Raw genomic sequence first — 16,005 nt, forward strand, 5'->3', positions numbered from 1 at the left:
CAAAGTTGAGAGCCGCACGCCTACGCCACAGGCGTTTGGATGTGCTATTATCTATGTCTGCTTCACTGCTGAGAGGAAGCAAGTTAGCCCAGGTGTCCCTGGAGGGGTATCGCTTTCTTAATTCAAACTGGAGTGCTGTGTAGGCAGAAGCCTGGAGCCCAGCTCCTGCATTTTACAATTCAGATTCTGCTGATTTTTACTCAAGCCTCCTGTGTGCCTCGATAGGACTAAGCACTTCTGCAAATTTGGACTCCCTGAGGCTTAACCAGATGGAATGACTTTCACTTTCTGTTTTTTCTATTGTGATCACGGCTGTATCCGCAGAACCTAGAATAGTGTCTGGCACATAGTAGGCTTTTAATGAATATGTCTTATGAATTATCAGACGCTGAAATGATAGCGAGTAAATGATGACCCTGCATCATTTTTAATTATAACACTGGATCACTGAAACACATTTCTTTTTGTGACTTCTTGAGCCAGGCCCTGTTTTACTAGGAATGCGTCTGCGGCAGGACACGGCCCACGGGGCCGAGGGCGTCCTCCATCCAGTTCCACCTTTCCAATCACGGAGACTTGCCCTAATAAGGTAGTACCGAGAATTGGCTCCGGGTCACGTGAAGCCAGCGACACCAACCCAGGAGGCACCCCATTGCGCATGCGCACAGCTTCTGCCGGTTTTCTTGGGGAGTGGGCACAGGTTCAGCGGCCTCACTTACTCCCTGGTTCCGCCCTGCTCACTCTAAGAGGGCGGGGCGAAGGCCGGGCTGGGAGAAGAGGCGGGGTGACGGCTCCGCGCGTGCGCGGAAGAGAGCTGAGGGGCGGGGTCGCTGCTGAGGCCTGGGTTGAGCGATTTTAGACAAGATGCAGGTAAAGAACCTGGGGGTCGGAGCCCTGGAGTACACCGCAGCTCGTTTGCACCGCTGGGTCTGTGGCAGCGACGGACCGTCTGGGCTGGGACTGTGCTAAGCGCCGGGCGCCACCGGCACGCGAAATACCACGCGAGTCTAGGCCCAGCGCAGGCGCCGTGCGAGAGGGCGGGCGTGGTCCGGCCAGGACCTGCGGGCTGGGTCTCCCCACCGCTGTGTGTCTCTCCCGCAAATCTGTCTTTGGCGGCCACTTGTCCTTAAGGTCGGATCCCGTGAAGTCTGTGAAGGACTCGCAGCATCCCACCTGACAGAGTTACTTCCTGTTCCTTAATTATCTTAGCTCTTGGGCAGGTGTGTTATCGGCACGTTGTGGCTATGGAAGCTGAGGCTCGAAGAAGGGAAGGGTCCCGCGTGGACGTGCCATAACGTAGAACAGTGGCGGAACCTGTGTTCTTGTCTACACTTAGAGCTGGCTGAGGGTTTGGTTGCATGCTTTAACCCCCAACATTGATGTTCAGGTAGAGGTGCACTCCGTCTCCGATTCTGCGGCTCCCAAAGCTCATCCCTACGGTCCCTCTCCTTAATTTCTGTCTTAAAATAGGTAAAACCAAATCCCCTAGTTTCGTTCCCCCCCCCTTTTTAAAAAAGATTTTATTTATTTGACAGAGATCACAAGTAGGCAGAGAGGCAGGCAGAGAGAGCGAGAGAGAGGAGGAAGCAGGCTCCCTGCTAAGCAGAGAGCCCAAGGCGGGGCTCGATCCCAGGACTCTGGGATCATGACCTGAGCCAAAGGCAGAGGCTTTAACCCACTGAGCCACCCAGGCGCCCCTGTCCCCCTTATTTGGTATCAGGAATTTTCTAATGGAATTGGACTAAAAGTGAAAGAAAATGAAGACATCATGGGAATTAACAAAAATTTGTGACTGCTAAATTCTGTCATTGTCAGAGGACCCTCTGTCAAAGTCATTCTGCTGCTTTCCAGACCTCACTGTAGTCCAGAATTCTGATTAAATCGTCTCTGGCTAAGTGGCGGATGAGAAATGGAGTTAGTGGACCTTTGCTTGGAGTATTAGGCATTGGCAGCTGGAGAGGATAAGCATCTACAAATACAGTGTGTCTGCCAGAAGCTAGACACTCTTAAATGGTGAAGAGGAAGCCCCAGGGCTGCCCTGGCCTCCTTTGTATTCTCTATCCTTCAGGACCCTGCTTTGAAATGTCATCTCTGCAGAGTCTTCCCTGAGCACCCTGTTGAAAGGATTCTGTTCATTTTCTTTTGATATATCTCAGCAAGACAGTGACATGGAGTTCGGGCTGGAGCCTGGCTGTCCTAGTGCCCTTTCCACAGGGCTCCTTGATTTCTTATTCCAAACCAGGTCCATTAGCAGGGTTCCTGCCAAGCCATGCAAAACCAGTGTTTGGCTAGCTGGCTTTGGGAGCGAGAGCCCACTTTGACATTTATCCTTCTGACATTTGATCCTGGTAAATTTGACTTGTTCTAGGATGGCACTGTCTTCATAAATGTCAAGTCTCTCCTTGGTTGTGAGGTTTAACTAGGTAGGTACAGGTATAGGGCTTCAAAGAGTGCCCAGCGTCCAGTATTCAGTACGTGTTAGACGTTGAGAGCTGTCCCATGGGGTCTCAGTTCTCCTTCTCAGGTTTGGACCATTAGAGAATTTGTCAGGCTAGCTTCAGGCTCTCCTTCTGATTGTACTGCAGCCACTTAGAACTTCGAGATACTCCTGGTATCTCTGCTCTTGGGCCCTTTGTACTTGCTAGTCACTTTGCCTTGAAAGTAATTTCTTAAGTTCTCATTCCTCACATCTGGTTCCTACTCGGCTTTCAGTGGTGATAAAATGTCCACTTCTGAGAGAATATCCCTGCCTATCCTTGGAATGAAGACCCCTTGTAACTCTGTAGGTCAGCAGCCTGTTGAACATTGCACTTGCCATGAGTACTTAGCATCTATTGATGCTAAGTACTTACGAATCTGAGTCATTCATAAACATATCGAATAGAAGCCAGATTAGAGCCTTGCTGTGAGCATTGATGCCGATTTGCACATTATATCCCGATTTTTACCCAAGACTAGTTCTTGGGTGTGTGTCCAGTGTGGGGAGGGTGATGTGGAGTGGAGAACAGGAAAGGAATAGGGGCTGTGGATCTTTTGACGCTTTCTCAGAAATAGGCCACAGAATAATTTGGTTTGCATTCTTCCTCTGCCTACCACCTTTCCCATTCAACCCTTTCCCCAACATGGCACCCTTCATAGTGGACTTGGCACTCAAAGTATTCTTGGTCTACTTCCACTAGGACCCCAATGCAGATACTGAGTGGAATGATATCTTACGCAAAAAGGGCATCTTGCCCTCAAAGGAAAGTTTGAAAGATTTGGAAAAGGAGGCGGAAGAAGAAGAACAGCGAGTCCTTCAGCAGTCAATTGGTAAGATTGCTTATATTCTTTAAGGGTTGTTTCTCTTTGGGTTAAGAAACAACTTTCTAAGCCTCTAACTGCTTTGGTAGAAGGATGCTCTGAGCAGGAATTGGGAACAGGGACTGGAGTGCTGGGATGGACACTATTTCTGGGACTTCAAGGGAGTCACAGGCTGTCTCTAACCTTCAACTTCCTGGACTGTAGAATTTCCACAATTTTTTGTCTGTGTCAGATGAGCACATGATTATCCTGAAGAAAATATTTCTGAGTCTTGACTTAATGCCCCATTGATCACAGGGACAAGTACTTATGTCTTCCTACATGTTAGAGCTAATTTAGAGATGGGTTCACTAGAAAGCATTTATGCAGTGAATGTTGATTGAAAGATGACTATCTGTCAGTTGTTATGCTAAGCTTTGGGGCTTTAGCTGTGTATAGGCCAGACAAAAATCCCTGTCCTTATGGGACTTATATTCTAGTGAGAGAGACAAGCAATAAACAATACATAAGTAAATATGGGAAAATAAGGCAGGGAAATGGCCTGGAAAGGGTGGAGGAAGGGTGAGTATAATTTGAGAGTCAGAGAGAGCCTCACTAGGAATGACATTTGAGTAGATGTGAGGGAGTTGAACTGAGCTAATTAAGTGAGTGAAGAGCGTGTTGGAGAACCAGCCAGGAAGCCAGTATGACTAGGAAGGAACAGTAAGTTCAGAGAGGCAACTAAGGGTCAAACCACTGAGAACCTTGTTTCTTTAACAGACTTTGGCTTTTATGTCTAGTCAGGTGGAAGTCACTGGAGGTTTGAACAGAGGATTGACATGTTGACAGCACCCTCCCTTTCCAAGTATGGAAGATGGGGAACAAGTCAGGAAGTAGGGAGATTAGTTTGGAAACTGCTGCAGTAATTCAGGCAAGAACTACCACTGGCTTAGCCAGCCTGCATGGGGTTGGTGGAAGGGGTGAGAAGTGGTCAGATCTGGAAATAATATGAAGGTAGGACCACAGGATTTGCTGGTGGATCCTGTGAGGGGTGTGAGAAAAAGTAAGTGAAGGATGCCTGTCAGGCTTTGGGCTTGAGCAGCCTGAAGGGAATGCATCACCACCAGCCGGGATGATGAAGGCTTGGTGAGCAGCAGTTTGGAGCTAGGATCAGGCACTCTATTTGGGAGATAGAAACACTGAAATTCTTATTAGTCAAGTAGACATGGCAAGTAGGCAGTTGGCTATGTTTTTCTCTAAATAAGAGAAATATGGGCTGGAGGCGTAAAGATTGCATGAGATGCTATCACCAAAGGAGTGGGCATAGATTTAAAAAAAGGAGGCAAAAGGATAAAAGAGGAGCCAAATCAGCAAAGGTCCAAAGGAGGAGCAGCCATAGAGGTAGGAAGAGAGAAGGCATCCTATCCTGGAAGCCAGAGGAGGACCATCTTTCAAAGAGGAGGCAGTGGTAGGTTGGATCAGTGCTGCTCATCGGTTAGGAAGTGGAGGTCATTGTTGACCTTGCAAAGAGCAGTTTGTATAGTGATAGAATTGGGGTTGGGAGGCAAAAATCTGATTTGACGTCAAGAAACAAGAATACTTATGGCAATATAAACCAAGTCGAGATTTTATAGCTGTTGGTTAAAAGAAAAGAGCTGTCTACCTCTCATAGGAGAACACCCAAGACAATAATCCTTGTAACCCTAGGAGGGGTCTGTTGGGGACACCCCTGTCCTTAGAGATAGAACTGTTACTACAGCAGTCCATGGTGTATGTGCTTGAAGAGCAAACCAGGTGAGTTCGGGCAAATACAACTCTTGTTTTATAAACTTGGGAAACTTCTCATTCATATCCTTAATATGTATGGCACTGGGAGGGTCAGTCTTGCTGCATTTGGTCAACATGGTTTCATCTTTTTAAAATACCCTCAAGTTCTTTCTTACTAGTGTAAGACCTTCAGTATTTTTTATTTTGGTTTTGGCGGATGAGTTTTATTTTGGCTTGGTGTTGCATGCACATCTTTAGGAGAAAAATAAAGGAGGGAAAACAAAATGCAAGTTTGTTCATCTTTTACGTTTTTTGGTTTTTGCTAACTTAACCACATTCAGTGAAAACATATGAAGATATGACTTTGGAAGAGCTGGAGGATAATGAAGATGAATTTAATGAGGAAGATGAACGTGCTATTGAAATGTACAGGTTAGTGCCCTGCAGAGCGACTCTTTGGTTTTTCGTGTGGCACTAAAATGTGTGTCTTTTGAAAAGTTAATTTTCTGACCTAGATAACTATCGGAAAGCGCTATAATTAAGTAGTAATATTGCAGATCTTGGTGAATCATCTTAGACTTTTGCCACATGCCAAGTAAACAAACCTGGATATTTATAAAGGTTGCTGTCTGAAAGGCGTGTGTGTATGTATGGGGTGTACATGTAAGAGGTTTCTCTCCCCTTTGTGCTGTGCAGGCAGCAAAGACTGGCTGAGTGGAAAGCAACTCAACTGAAGAATAAATTTGGAGAAGTCTTGGAGATCTCAGGAAAAGATTATGTTCAAGAAGTTACCAAGGCTGGCGACGGCTTGTGGGTAATCTTGCACCTGTATAAACAAGGGTGAGCTGATCTTACGCACTGTCCTTAAGTGTTAATTTGAGTTTATGTCTTGGACGTCTTGGGCTTAATCCACATTGGAAGTTTGTTGTTTTGTGTTGTTTTGTTTTTTACTAGTGATGTGCTTTTTTACTGATTTGCCCAAACCTAATGCCCAATTTTTGTCTTCAGGCTTTCAAATGAATAGTTGTGACTAAAAAGAATGCCTTTGTTATATTGGAGCAACGGAGATCGCTTTTACTGAAAAAGAATTCCTTATTTATCCTTCTAGAGAAACTCTGGCATTTCAAAATTCCATGTAGTGAATCATTCTCCTAGATGTCGGGGGTGACCTTTGTAGTCCTTGATGCAGTGGCCCTTCACTGCTTCTCAGCTACTTGTGTAGAAGTTTTTTTATTTTTATTTTTTGTAGAAGTTTTTTTAGAGCAGGAAGTGCTTTCTGACCTTTTTCACACCTTTTGAATCTTGAATATTCTCTCATATAGATGGGCAAAACAATTCTCTTTTACATTGAAGCTGTTTTTCTGACTTATTGAGTCAAGTTAGATTGGATTTTGGATTTTGAATTCTTCATTTTCCCTGAGTATATTAGAAAGTTGTTTTTTTTTTTTAAAGATTTTATTTATTTATTTGAGAGAGAGAGAGAGCATGAGAGTAGAGAGGTCAGCAGGAGAAGCAGACTCCCCGCCGAGCAAGGAGCCTGATGTGGGACTCGATCCCAGGACTCCAGGATCATGACCTGAGCCGAAGGCAGTTGCTTAACCAACTGAGCCACCCAGGCGCCCGTAGAAAGTTTTTTTTTAAAAGATGTTAATTCATCCTGGCTGGAATAGCAGAATCACTTGTGAAGCTATTATGAGGGTTTACTGAGGTAGAAGGGTAGTTGAGCATTGCCTTGTATAAATGCAGAATCACAGTTGCTTCTGTTTGATTCTGCATTTATACAAGTTCCTCTCTCACCATTGTTTCCCATTTCTGTTTTACAGCATTCCCCTCTGTGCCCTCATAAATCAGCACTTCAGTGGACTTGCCAGGAAGTTTCCTGATGTCAAATTTATTAAAGCCATTTCAACAACCTGCATACCCAATTATCCTGATAGGAATCTGCCTACAATATTTGTGTACCTTGAAGGTGATATCAAGGCTCAATTTATTGGACCTCTGGTGTTTGGTGGCATGAACCTGACAATAGATGGTAAGGGCCTCTTTGAGATGGTCCAGGGCACGTGAGCAATGACAAGCGTGTGTTAGAGATGATGAGGGGATGATTCTGTTGAAGAGACGTGTGTTGTGATGATTTGTGAAAATCACCTTTGCCCCATGCTACTGACTGCTAAAAGGCAAGAAGCACATTTGATCTCTCATTAAAGGAATCATTGGGGGCATTTATAACTGGGCTCTAATAATTCTGTTAAAAGAAGACACACTGTATTTTAAAGTATGTATATTTAATATTAATGTCTAATATATTTTCTTTGTCCCTATAGTTGGATACGTTTTGAGTTATAGTTCAAGATCTCAACATTCGTTTTTTGTTTAATTCACATGAATAGGGCTTCTGGGTGGCTCAGTTGGTTAGGTGTCTGCCTTTGGCTCAGGTCATGATCCTGGGGTCCTGGTATTGAGCCCCACATCAGGCTCCCAGTTCAATGGGGAGTCTGCTTCTTCCTCTCAATCTGCCCCTCCCCATAAATAAGATCTTTTAAAAAAAGGAAAAAAATTCACACAAACATACTTTGATGGTTATTTATATACGTGTGTGTTTGTATGTATACATATATCTATAGAGAGAGAGCGGGACTAATATATATATATATATATGTATATATACATATATATATATATATATACATATATATATACATATATATATATATATATACACATATATATATATATATATACATACACGCGCACACACACACACACACACACACCCACCCCTGTGGGAATATTTTCTCAGTTGAATATCTTAGTAGCTTTTAAGTTAAATTAAAAGTTTGAGTTCTGCCTCTTAACTCCTGAAGGATGTATTCCTTTATTCCTGAAGGATGTGTTGTTTTATTCCTTTCTAACTGTTACATGGAGTGTCAAAATATGTACACACATAACATGAAAGAGAGAACCTGAGGCCCATGGCATCCTTCTAAGTCACCCACTATTGAAATAATATGTCCAACTGTTCTTTAAAAACATGTATTAAAATATGACTTTATGTACTGTTTTATATAACTACATAAAATACTCACCTGGGATAAGTATTAACATCTGTGCATATAGAGAAACACAAGTTATAACATTTATGCATTATTCCAGTGTTCAAAGGAATACTGCATTTCAAATGAAGTATATGTTTGCATCTTACTCTGCTCTTTTGAATGTACCATGAGGGGAAAGATAGGATAGGAAGTCCTGTCTTTATCTCTAGAAAGTCTTATCTGAGGATTAGTGAACTTATAAAATAATGATTACTGTGTGTAAGTGGACAATAACATTAATACGTAAGCCGATACATGTGAATGGTGGATCTAAATATATTCTTGAGTCAAGAATCAGAAGTAAGGTTTTTTTCTTTCTTTCTTTCTTTCTTTCTTTTTTTTTTTTTTTTTAAGAAATTTGTTGAATTTTCATAACATTCAACCAAGGTACTGAGAACTTTAAATACTGGTGTTATTGGTCTCCATGGAGCACTTTAAATTAATATGACTTAAATAAAATTGGTTGTCACATCTTAATGGAGGTGCCTAATTAGCAGAGTATCACTTAAACCAGGCTATTCACTGTAGAGTGTCTCATGTAGTCCTTAGTTCTGCCTGGAGTCTTTTCTGCAGTCGAAAAGACACCCCTTAATTTCACTTCACAAGGTCTCACACCCATGTGGAGTTCATTGATTATAAGAGAGTGACATACAGGAACCAAGGCTTTAGTTACTGGTTCTTTATTTTCTTGGTACTGTATTACTTGGTGCAAATGCATAAGTTCTAGTAAGTCATCATACATTTATCCTTTGACTCTAATAGACTGAGATGCTGGACATGAGGCCCAAGAATTTCCTTGTGTTAACTAAAATTAGATTTAATGGTTGGATTGCCAGCAGGGATGTGAAAAGTATTTCCTTTAAATGTTTCATCCTGATCTTTCCTGGGAAATTGTTTGCAAGTCAAGAAACTGTAGTCATTAGAAGATAGGTTTGGTCTTTGTTTTTTATTTTAGTTGCCATAATTCAAATATATATATAGTATCTCATTTGATCTCTTTTTTTTTTAATTTTTTAAATTTATTTTCAGCGTAATAATATTCATTGTTTTTGCACCACACCCAGTGCTCCATGCAATCCGTGCCCTCTCCAATACCCACCACCTGGTTCCCCCAACCCCCCCCCCCCGCCCCTTCAAAACCCTCAGATTGTTTTTCAGAGTCCATAGTCTCTCATGGTTCACCTCCCCTTCCAATTTCCCTCAACTCCCTTCTCCTAACTCCCCTTGTCCTCCATGCTATTTGTTATGCTCCACAAATAAGTGAAACCATATGATAATTGACTCTCTCTGCTTGACTTATTTCCTCTCCTCTTCTGAAAAAGTGTATTTTGTTTTCCTTCTTAAAGTTCTGATTTTTTGCTTTCCTTCTACATACTTTATAATTACAGCACTAAAATTATCATCAAATGTTACTGCATAGTTTCTATTTTTAAAAAAACTGGCTTAATTAATGGGCTTGAGGGTAGGGGTCCCACGCTGACTGCCTTAGGTAATTTGGCTTTTCTTTATCACATAGAGTTGGAGTGGAAACTGTCAGAGTCTGGAGCAATCAAGACAGACTTGGAGGAAAACCCTAAGAAACCAATTGAAGACGCTTTGCTATCCTCAGTGCGGTGCTCCATCCCCACAAGAAGGGATAGTGATTCTGAGGATGACTAAGACTATGGCCTCGGTAATGTGCCAGACTTCCTTGATGTGACAAATCCTCTGGATTTTTTTAAAAAAGAAAAAGTAGAAATGCTTTTTGGCTTTTAGCCTTTTTATAATTATGTTTCACATCTCATAGATCTCAGAAATCATCATTGCTGGGAGTCCTATTATGTTTCTTAGAACTCACTTTTTAAATTAATAACCTTTCCTTAAAAAAAAAAAATAAAAACCAGCTATTGGTATGGCAGATGTCTATGTTTTCCTCACTTATATTTTAAGCTATAAAACTGTCTGTTCACCATTTGTCCACATATAACTACATAAGAGGGAATGTGGAGTGTTTTTTAAATAATGTGACCAAGTTTACAGTGAAAAAATTGCAAACTAAGGCTTGTAGTTACATTATCATTTATTTTTATTTTGTAAGGATGGCAACAGAATTATTAGAGGAATGATTGATAGGAAAAATCTTAGTATTGGACCTATTTAAGAGAAATAGGCAGTGATTTTTATAAAACATTGTCTTTTCTAAGTAGTAACTGAAAGATTCCAGTTTATTGCCATTTTTGGTTAAGTGTTTTTTCCTAGTCAGAATAGTTTTTGTCTCAGACTGTTGAGATACGGTAAAAGGCCACCTTAAATTCTTTTTTGTAAGCAGATAATAAACACATAAGCTGTATCTCAATTAGTAGAAAGCATCAAGGTATTTTCAGAACTAGAATCCTCTTAGCACTTAACACTTCATCTCAAATTGACATTAACAGGAAAATTGGGGAAATATCCCCTAATGTTTATGTTGAATGGTGTAGTATTTAATGTGGGGTTGAATCTTAAAAATATGAATTAGAGAGGGCCTGGAGTTCCTTCAGGTTATATTGCAAAATTTATTTTTGCTGTAGTTCAAAGTGTAACAAACAGCTATGACCCACTTTACCTGTCGGAAGTGTCTGTGTTAGTAAATATTTGTTTTTCTACACACATGAGAGCCAGCGCTGCTTTTAAAAATGTACTCTGCGTAACATTTTTCTTTGAAGAATTTTTCGTGAACTTTTAATTTCAGGTTGATACACGTGTGGTCAGTTCTGTCACTTGCATGCTAGTTCCGTGGGTTTTGTGGGAGAGCTGCCTTCTTTGATTTTCTGTTGTTAGCTGACATTAAAATGAAATGCTGTGGGAAGAATAAAGGTGGAAAGCTTGAAGACTGCCTTTGCTTGAGAACTGCAGTGCGCAACAGCTCTCGAGACAACAGTGCTTGAGCAGATTGGGGGGCTGTGTCCACCATGATGGAAAACAGGAGCCCATGCAGGATATAGTTCTCAGTATTCATTATGCCAGTTTTATCTGTATAAGTGTGAAAACTGCCTCATCATCTTGCCTTCCTGCTGGGCTGAGTGTGAGCTCAGCGCTCACTCGGGTGCCTCTGGACGTGGCTGGTGAGCCCTGGCTGGCCACAGGGCACCCAGGTCCCAGGCAGCCGTTCGGTCATGCTGACTGAACTAGATTTAAATAGGAACCGCTCTCTCTTAAAATCAGCATTTGATGTAAAACCTGACCTGCAGATTTCTGTAAGTTAGTTAATTTTGGGAGACCTTGCCATAATAACTTACCACTTATTTTCTATTTCGTGTGGAGCATTTGTGATGTGACAGAGGTGATACAGTTTGATGCTTAAGCACTGAGTTCATCTAATTCCCCAGCAGAAACACACAGTGCTCAGGGAGAGCAAACAAGAAGGATACCTAGAGTCTGTCTTCCAGTGTTCAGAGGAAAGGATTATGGGAAAGGGGGTTAAGTAAATGCTAGGTAGCCCTTTCTTAAGTGATTGGTCAGAAAATGGTTCTGGAAGGTTGGGGTGATAATTGGGAGAAGTGAAGTGGAGTAAGACTATATAATTAAATACAATTGATTCTCCCTTATTTTCCTTATTTCTAGGGAAAGGAAAGGATGTAGGTGAGCTGTATACGTCTATCTCATTGCAAGCCTAAATTTATACCTCAGTCCCCAAGGTTACAGAGCATTGCTTTGGCAGGGATCTGCCACACAGCTTCCAGGGTGGGAGGCTCACAAGTACTTCAGAAAAATTCTACTGCAAAGGAAAGGCACTTTAGGAGAGTTACGAAAGAAAGGTTAAGAAGGCTGTCCTCTGTCACTGGTGCCTAAATTTTTTTGGTCATCTGTTACCTCCAACTTTAGATTCAGTTTTCTTATGTAACGAGGCAGATTTTGACAAAGTGTTTTTCAAGTGTGACAGGCCAAATGTGTTGTGACTGTGTTGCCTACTTTAGAAACCTGTTCCTATGGAGTGATTTTGTCCTGCTTATGGAAACCGGTTGTTACTCATAAATATAACCTTTTTGACATGGGGCTTTTAACATGCATTTTTGATACTGTTTATATTCATACAGCAAATGGTCCAGGCTTTCTGCCTCCTGCACGCCAACCCACTCCCACCACAACTCAGTGACCTCCACAGGACCTTGTCACTTGCATGCTACGAGGAATCCCCGTGGCTTCCAGTCTTACCACCCCATACCTGCACGGTGGTCTGTCTTCTCCTTTTGTTCCGTTCAGTCTCCATTGAAGATGTGTCTGCCTGTGCTTTTGACCTTATTCTCTCCCACATTCCTTAGGAATTTTTTTCTGGTAAATTATCATCTTGATTTCAGTCTCTCCCTTGATGAGGAGTCTCAGACAGTGAAAATGTTTAGGTTCTGTGGCAGAGACTACTACTTGCCTATAGTGGATCCAGGATTCTCTAGTTCTCCCAACAGCAACGGGATCAGCTAAAAGATTAAACTTCTAGCCTCCCTGGAGCTATGGATCGTCAGACGGAAGGTGGGCAGAGGTTGGCTGGGCAAGCTTCTTCAGACTGACAGACAACTGGCATGTGCCCTTTTTGGACTTAACCCCCTTCTACTTTCTGACAAAAGTGTAGATATGATTGCAGCCTACTTGGGCCATAGGGTATCTTTATAGTGGCAAAGATGGATGCATAATATTCCTGGTGACATTGTAGAGTCACTATAAGCTGGCTCTTGACTGCCTTCTCTGGATTTCTGTTACTGGAAAAGAAGTAACTTCCATCCTGGTCTCTGTTAGTAGCAGCTGACAAGTTTCTTGATAAAGTCACCTGCCCATTGCCAAAGGAAACCTCAGCCATTCTAGCTTTCTACTCCTCACCACTTTCACGTTGCTTGACAAAATAGAAGTGCAGTCTAGATTTCCTGCCTCTGCTTTGTCACTGTCGCCTTTCAGTAATGTCATGAATTAGACTTTAGGACTACATTTCCAATCTGTGAAGGACTAGATACTCTAAACAACTCACCTGATAATAACCAAAAATGCTGGATAAAACGTTTTTTTAATGTTGTTAAATCGTCACCGAACTGACAAGAAAGAAAAGCATCCTCAGAGGTCCAAAGCAATTTGAATTCTCATGCTACATATGGTTTAAAAACTCAAACCGAGTTCTTAAAGTGGTGCTAAGTTGGTTATGCCCCTAAGTTCATGGCTAAAAGCAACTGCATATCCATGCTATAAGAACACAACTTAATTTATTCCTCAAACACTCCTTACAAATAAAGCTCCAAAGGAATGTGAGCTCATAGTCCTAAATCACAAACCCACAAGATGCTTCAAAATAGGGTATTCTGAAGGAAAACCAGAGGAAAACAATAGAGTCAGATTTGCAAAGCCTTTGGATGGTGGAATTTCAGATATAAGATGAATACTTTTTAAGAAAGATTTTATTTCTTTATTAGAGCATGAGTGCGGGTAGGGGCAGAAGGAGAAGCAGGCTCCCTGCTGAACAGGGAGCCCAGTGCTGGGCTCTATCCCAGGACCCTGGGGTCATGACCTGAGCTGAAGGCAGATGCTTAACTGATTGAGCCACCCAGGCACCCCAAGATGAATACATTTAGTATGTATTTAACAAAACTAAAGAAAAAGTTCCATATATAAAAATAAATCCCATGTCAAATAACCAGTGGGAGAGAGAGTAAACTGGAAAGTAGAGCCAAATAATTACCCAGTAGATAACACACAAAGATAAGTAGGTAGAAATGTAAAAATTAGGAAAGAGATGCAGAGAGACTGAGAAAGTTTAACATGTGTCTTGGAGTTTTAGAAGGAAAGAATTGGAAATTGGCAATATTTGAAAAGATAAAGACAGGTTTTCTAGAACCAGTAAAAGATACCAACCTTCAGAAAGCTTTGCAAATCCCAGGTGAATTACGTATAATAAATCTATACTTCTGTGTGTCTGTGTATATATGTATGTATGTGTGTGTGTGTATATATATAATTTATATATTTTTTATATATATAATTTATATATTTTTTATATATATATGTAAAACTGCAGCATATCAGAGAGATTTGTACAAGCAGTCAGTGAGAACAGTCATACTATCCACATCAGAGAAGCTGTAGGACTGACTGACTTCCCAGCAGCAAGGAAAGCAAAAAAGACTGGTAGTATTATCAGTAGGTAAAGAAAAAACAAAAACTACTAACCAAGAATTAATACCCAGCAAAGCTATATTTGGGGAAAGAGGATGAAATTTCTGACAGAGTGAGCATGTTTGTCACCAACAGCCTCTCACTAAAGGAAGTTTATAACATGAAAAGTTCAGGGGCACCTGGATGACCCAGTCGCTTGGTTGACAATCTCAGGATCATGGAATCGAGCTCTATGTTGGGCTGTGCGCTCGTCACAGATTCTGCTTGAGATTCTGTCTCTCCCTCTGCCCCTCCCTGCTCCCTGTACTCTCTATCTCAAAAAAAGAAAAAAACAAAACAATGTCAGACAACCATCTGATGAAATGTCTGAGGTTCAAGGAAGGGCGGTGACCAAAAAAATGTGGGTCACTCTGAACTAACATTGATTAAAAGAATACAATTAATGCCTTATTTGTGATATTAAGAGCAAGATGAACTAAAAAATAGGACAAAAAGGGTACAAGATGAAGACTTAATTGGAGTTCAAATGTTCTTAGACCCTTAAAAAAGCATTCAGGAAGTTGGCAAAGATACCCATGTAAAAAAATTTCATTCAAGGGGCGCCTGGGTGGCTCAGTGGGTTAAAGCCTCTGCTTTCGGCACAGGTCATGATCTCAGGGTCATGGGATCGAGCCCCGAATCGGGCTTTCTGCTCAGCAGGGAGCCTGCTTCCCTTCCTCTCTCTCTGCCTGCCTCTCTGCCTACTTGTAATCTCTGTCAAGTGAATGGATAAAATCTTAAAAAAAAAAAATTCATTCATGATAACAGTAAAAGAAAATGAGTAACTTTTAAAGTAGTGGGGGTCATGTGGTTGAGGGGGACTTCAGTTAATTTAAAAGAAGACCAAAAGAAAGAATAAAAAGAAAACAAAGGACAGAACCATAGGAAGTCTAAAATGCTGGAAATAAATCTAGGGCAGTAATTACAATAAATGTAAATGGATAATACTCCTACTAGTCTTAACATATGATCCGGAAGTCATGCCTGTAGCTATTTAACCAACTGATGTGAAGCATAGCCACACAAACACTTGCACACAAATGTTGCTAGCAGCTTTATTTATAATCACCAAAACAACCAAAATGTCTATCATTAGATAAATGGATAAATTGTGATACAATGACAGAATGGAATGTTTTATGACCATAAAAAGAAATGAGCTATCAAGCCACAAAAATATGGATGCTAAGTGAAATAAACCAGTCTGAAAAAGATGTATACTCCATTATTCCCATTATATGGCATTCTGGAGAAGGCAGAACTATGGAGAGGCTAAAAAGGATTGGGGGAGGGTGGGGGGTTTGAATAGATAAAGCACATGGAATTTTTAGAGCAGTGAAACTACTCTGAGTGATATAATAATTGTGGAGGTATGACAATATGCATTTTCCAAATCCCATAAAACTTTATAGCACAAAGTGTGAGGCTTAATGTATGCCTAATTAAAAGCATTTGTTTAGAGAGGAATACCTGTATGAAATGTAGGATTTGACAGAACAATCTAACTGTATTACAAATGTGTGCAAACCACCTAATGGACAGGGTTTTGGGGAAGTTCTCACCTAACCCTGGAAATGAGTCTATAAGATAAAAGGCAAAAGTATCTCTGCATAAGCACTGTATTCTAGTTGATAGTTATTTCTCACAGCAGTATGAGTTAAAATTTTTGATACTGCTAGAATATATACTAGAACAATCAAATGCATGGACAGCA

At 41.2% G+C, this 16,005-nt stretch overlaps 1 protein-coding gene across 1 annotated transcript; it reads left to right on the top strand.

Moving 5' to 3' along the window:
- The first annotated feature begins 746 nt into the window (after window positions 1-746).
- On the top strand, window positions 747-10,166 carry PDCL3 (phosducin like 3). Its single transcript, XM_032840386.1, has 6 exons — window positions 747-870; window positions 3,180-3,309; window positions 5,388-5,478; window positions 5,743-5,886; window positions 6,870-7,078; window positions 9,658-10,166. Exons 1-6 carry the CDS (start codon window positions 865-867, stop codon window positions 9,798-9,800), a joined length of 723 nt encoding a protein of 240 aa, XP_032696277.1. The 5' UTR covers window positions 747-864; the 3' UTR covers window positions 9,801-10,166.
- Window positions 10,167-16,005: the final 5,839 nt, after the last annotated feature.

Source organism: Lontra canadensis, unplaced genomic scaffold (assembly GCF_010015895.1).
Source record: "Lontra canadensis isolate GAN:19392208 unplaced genomic scaffold, GSC_riverotter_1.0 scaffold112, whole genome shotgun sequence".
NCBI lineage: Eukaryota > Metazoa > Chordata > Mammalia > Carnivora > Mustelidae > Lontra > Lontra canadensis.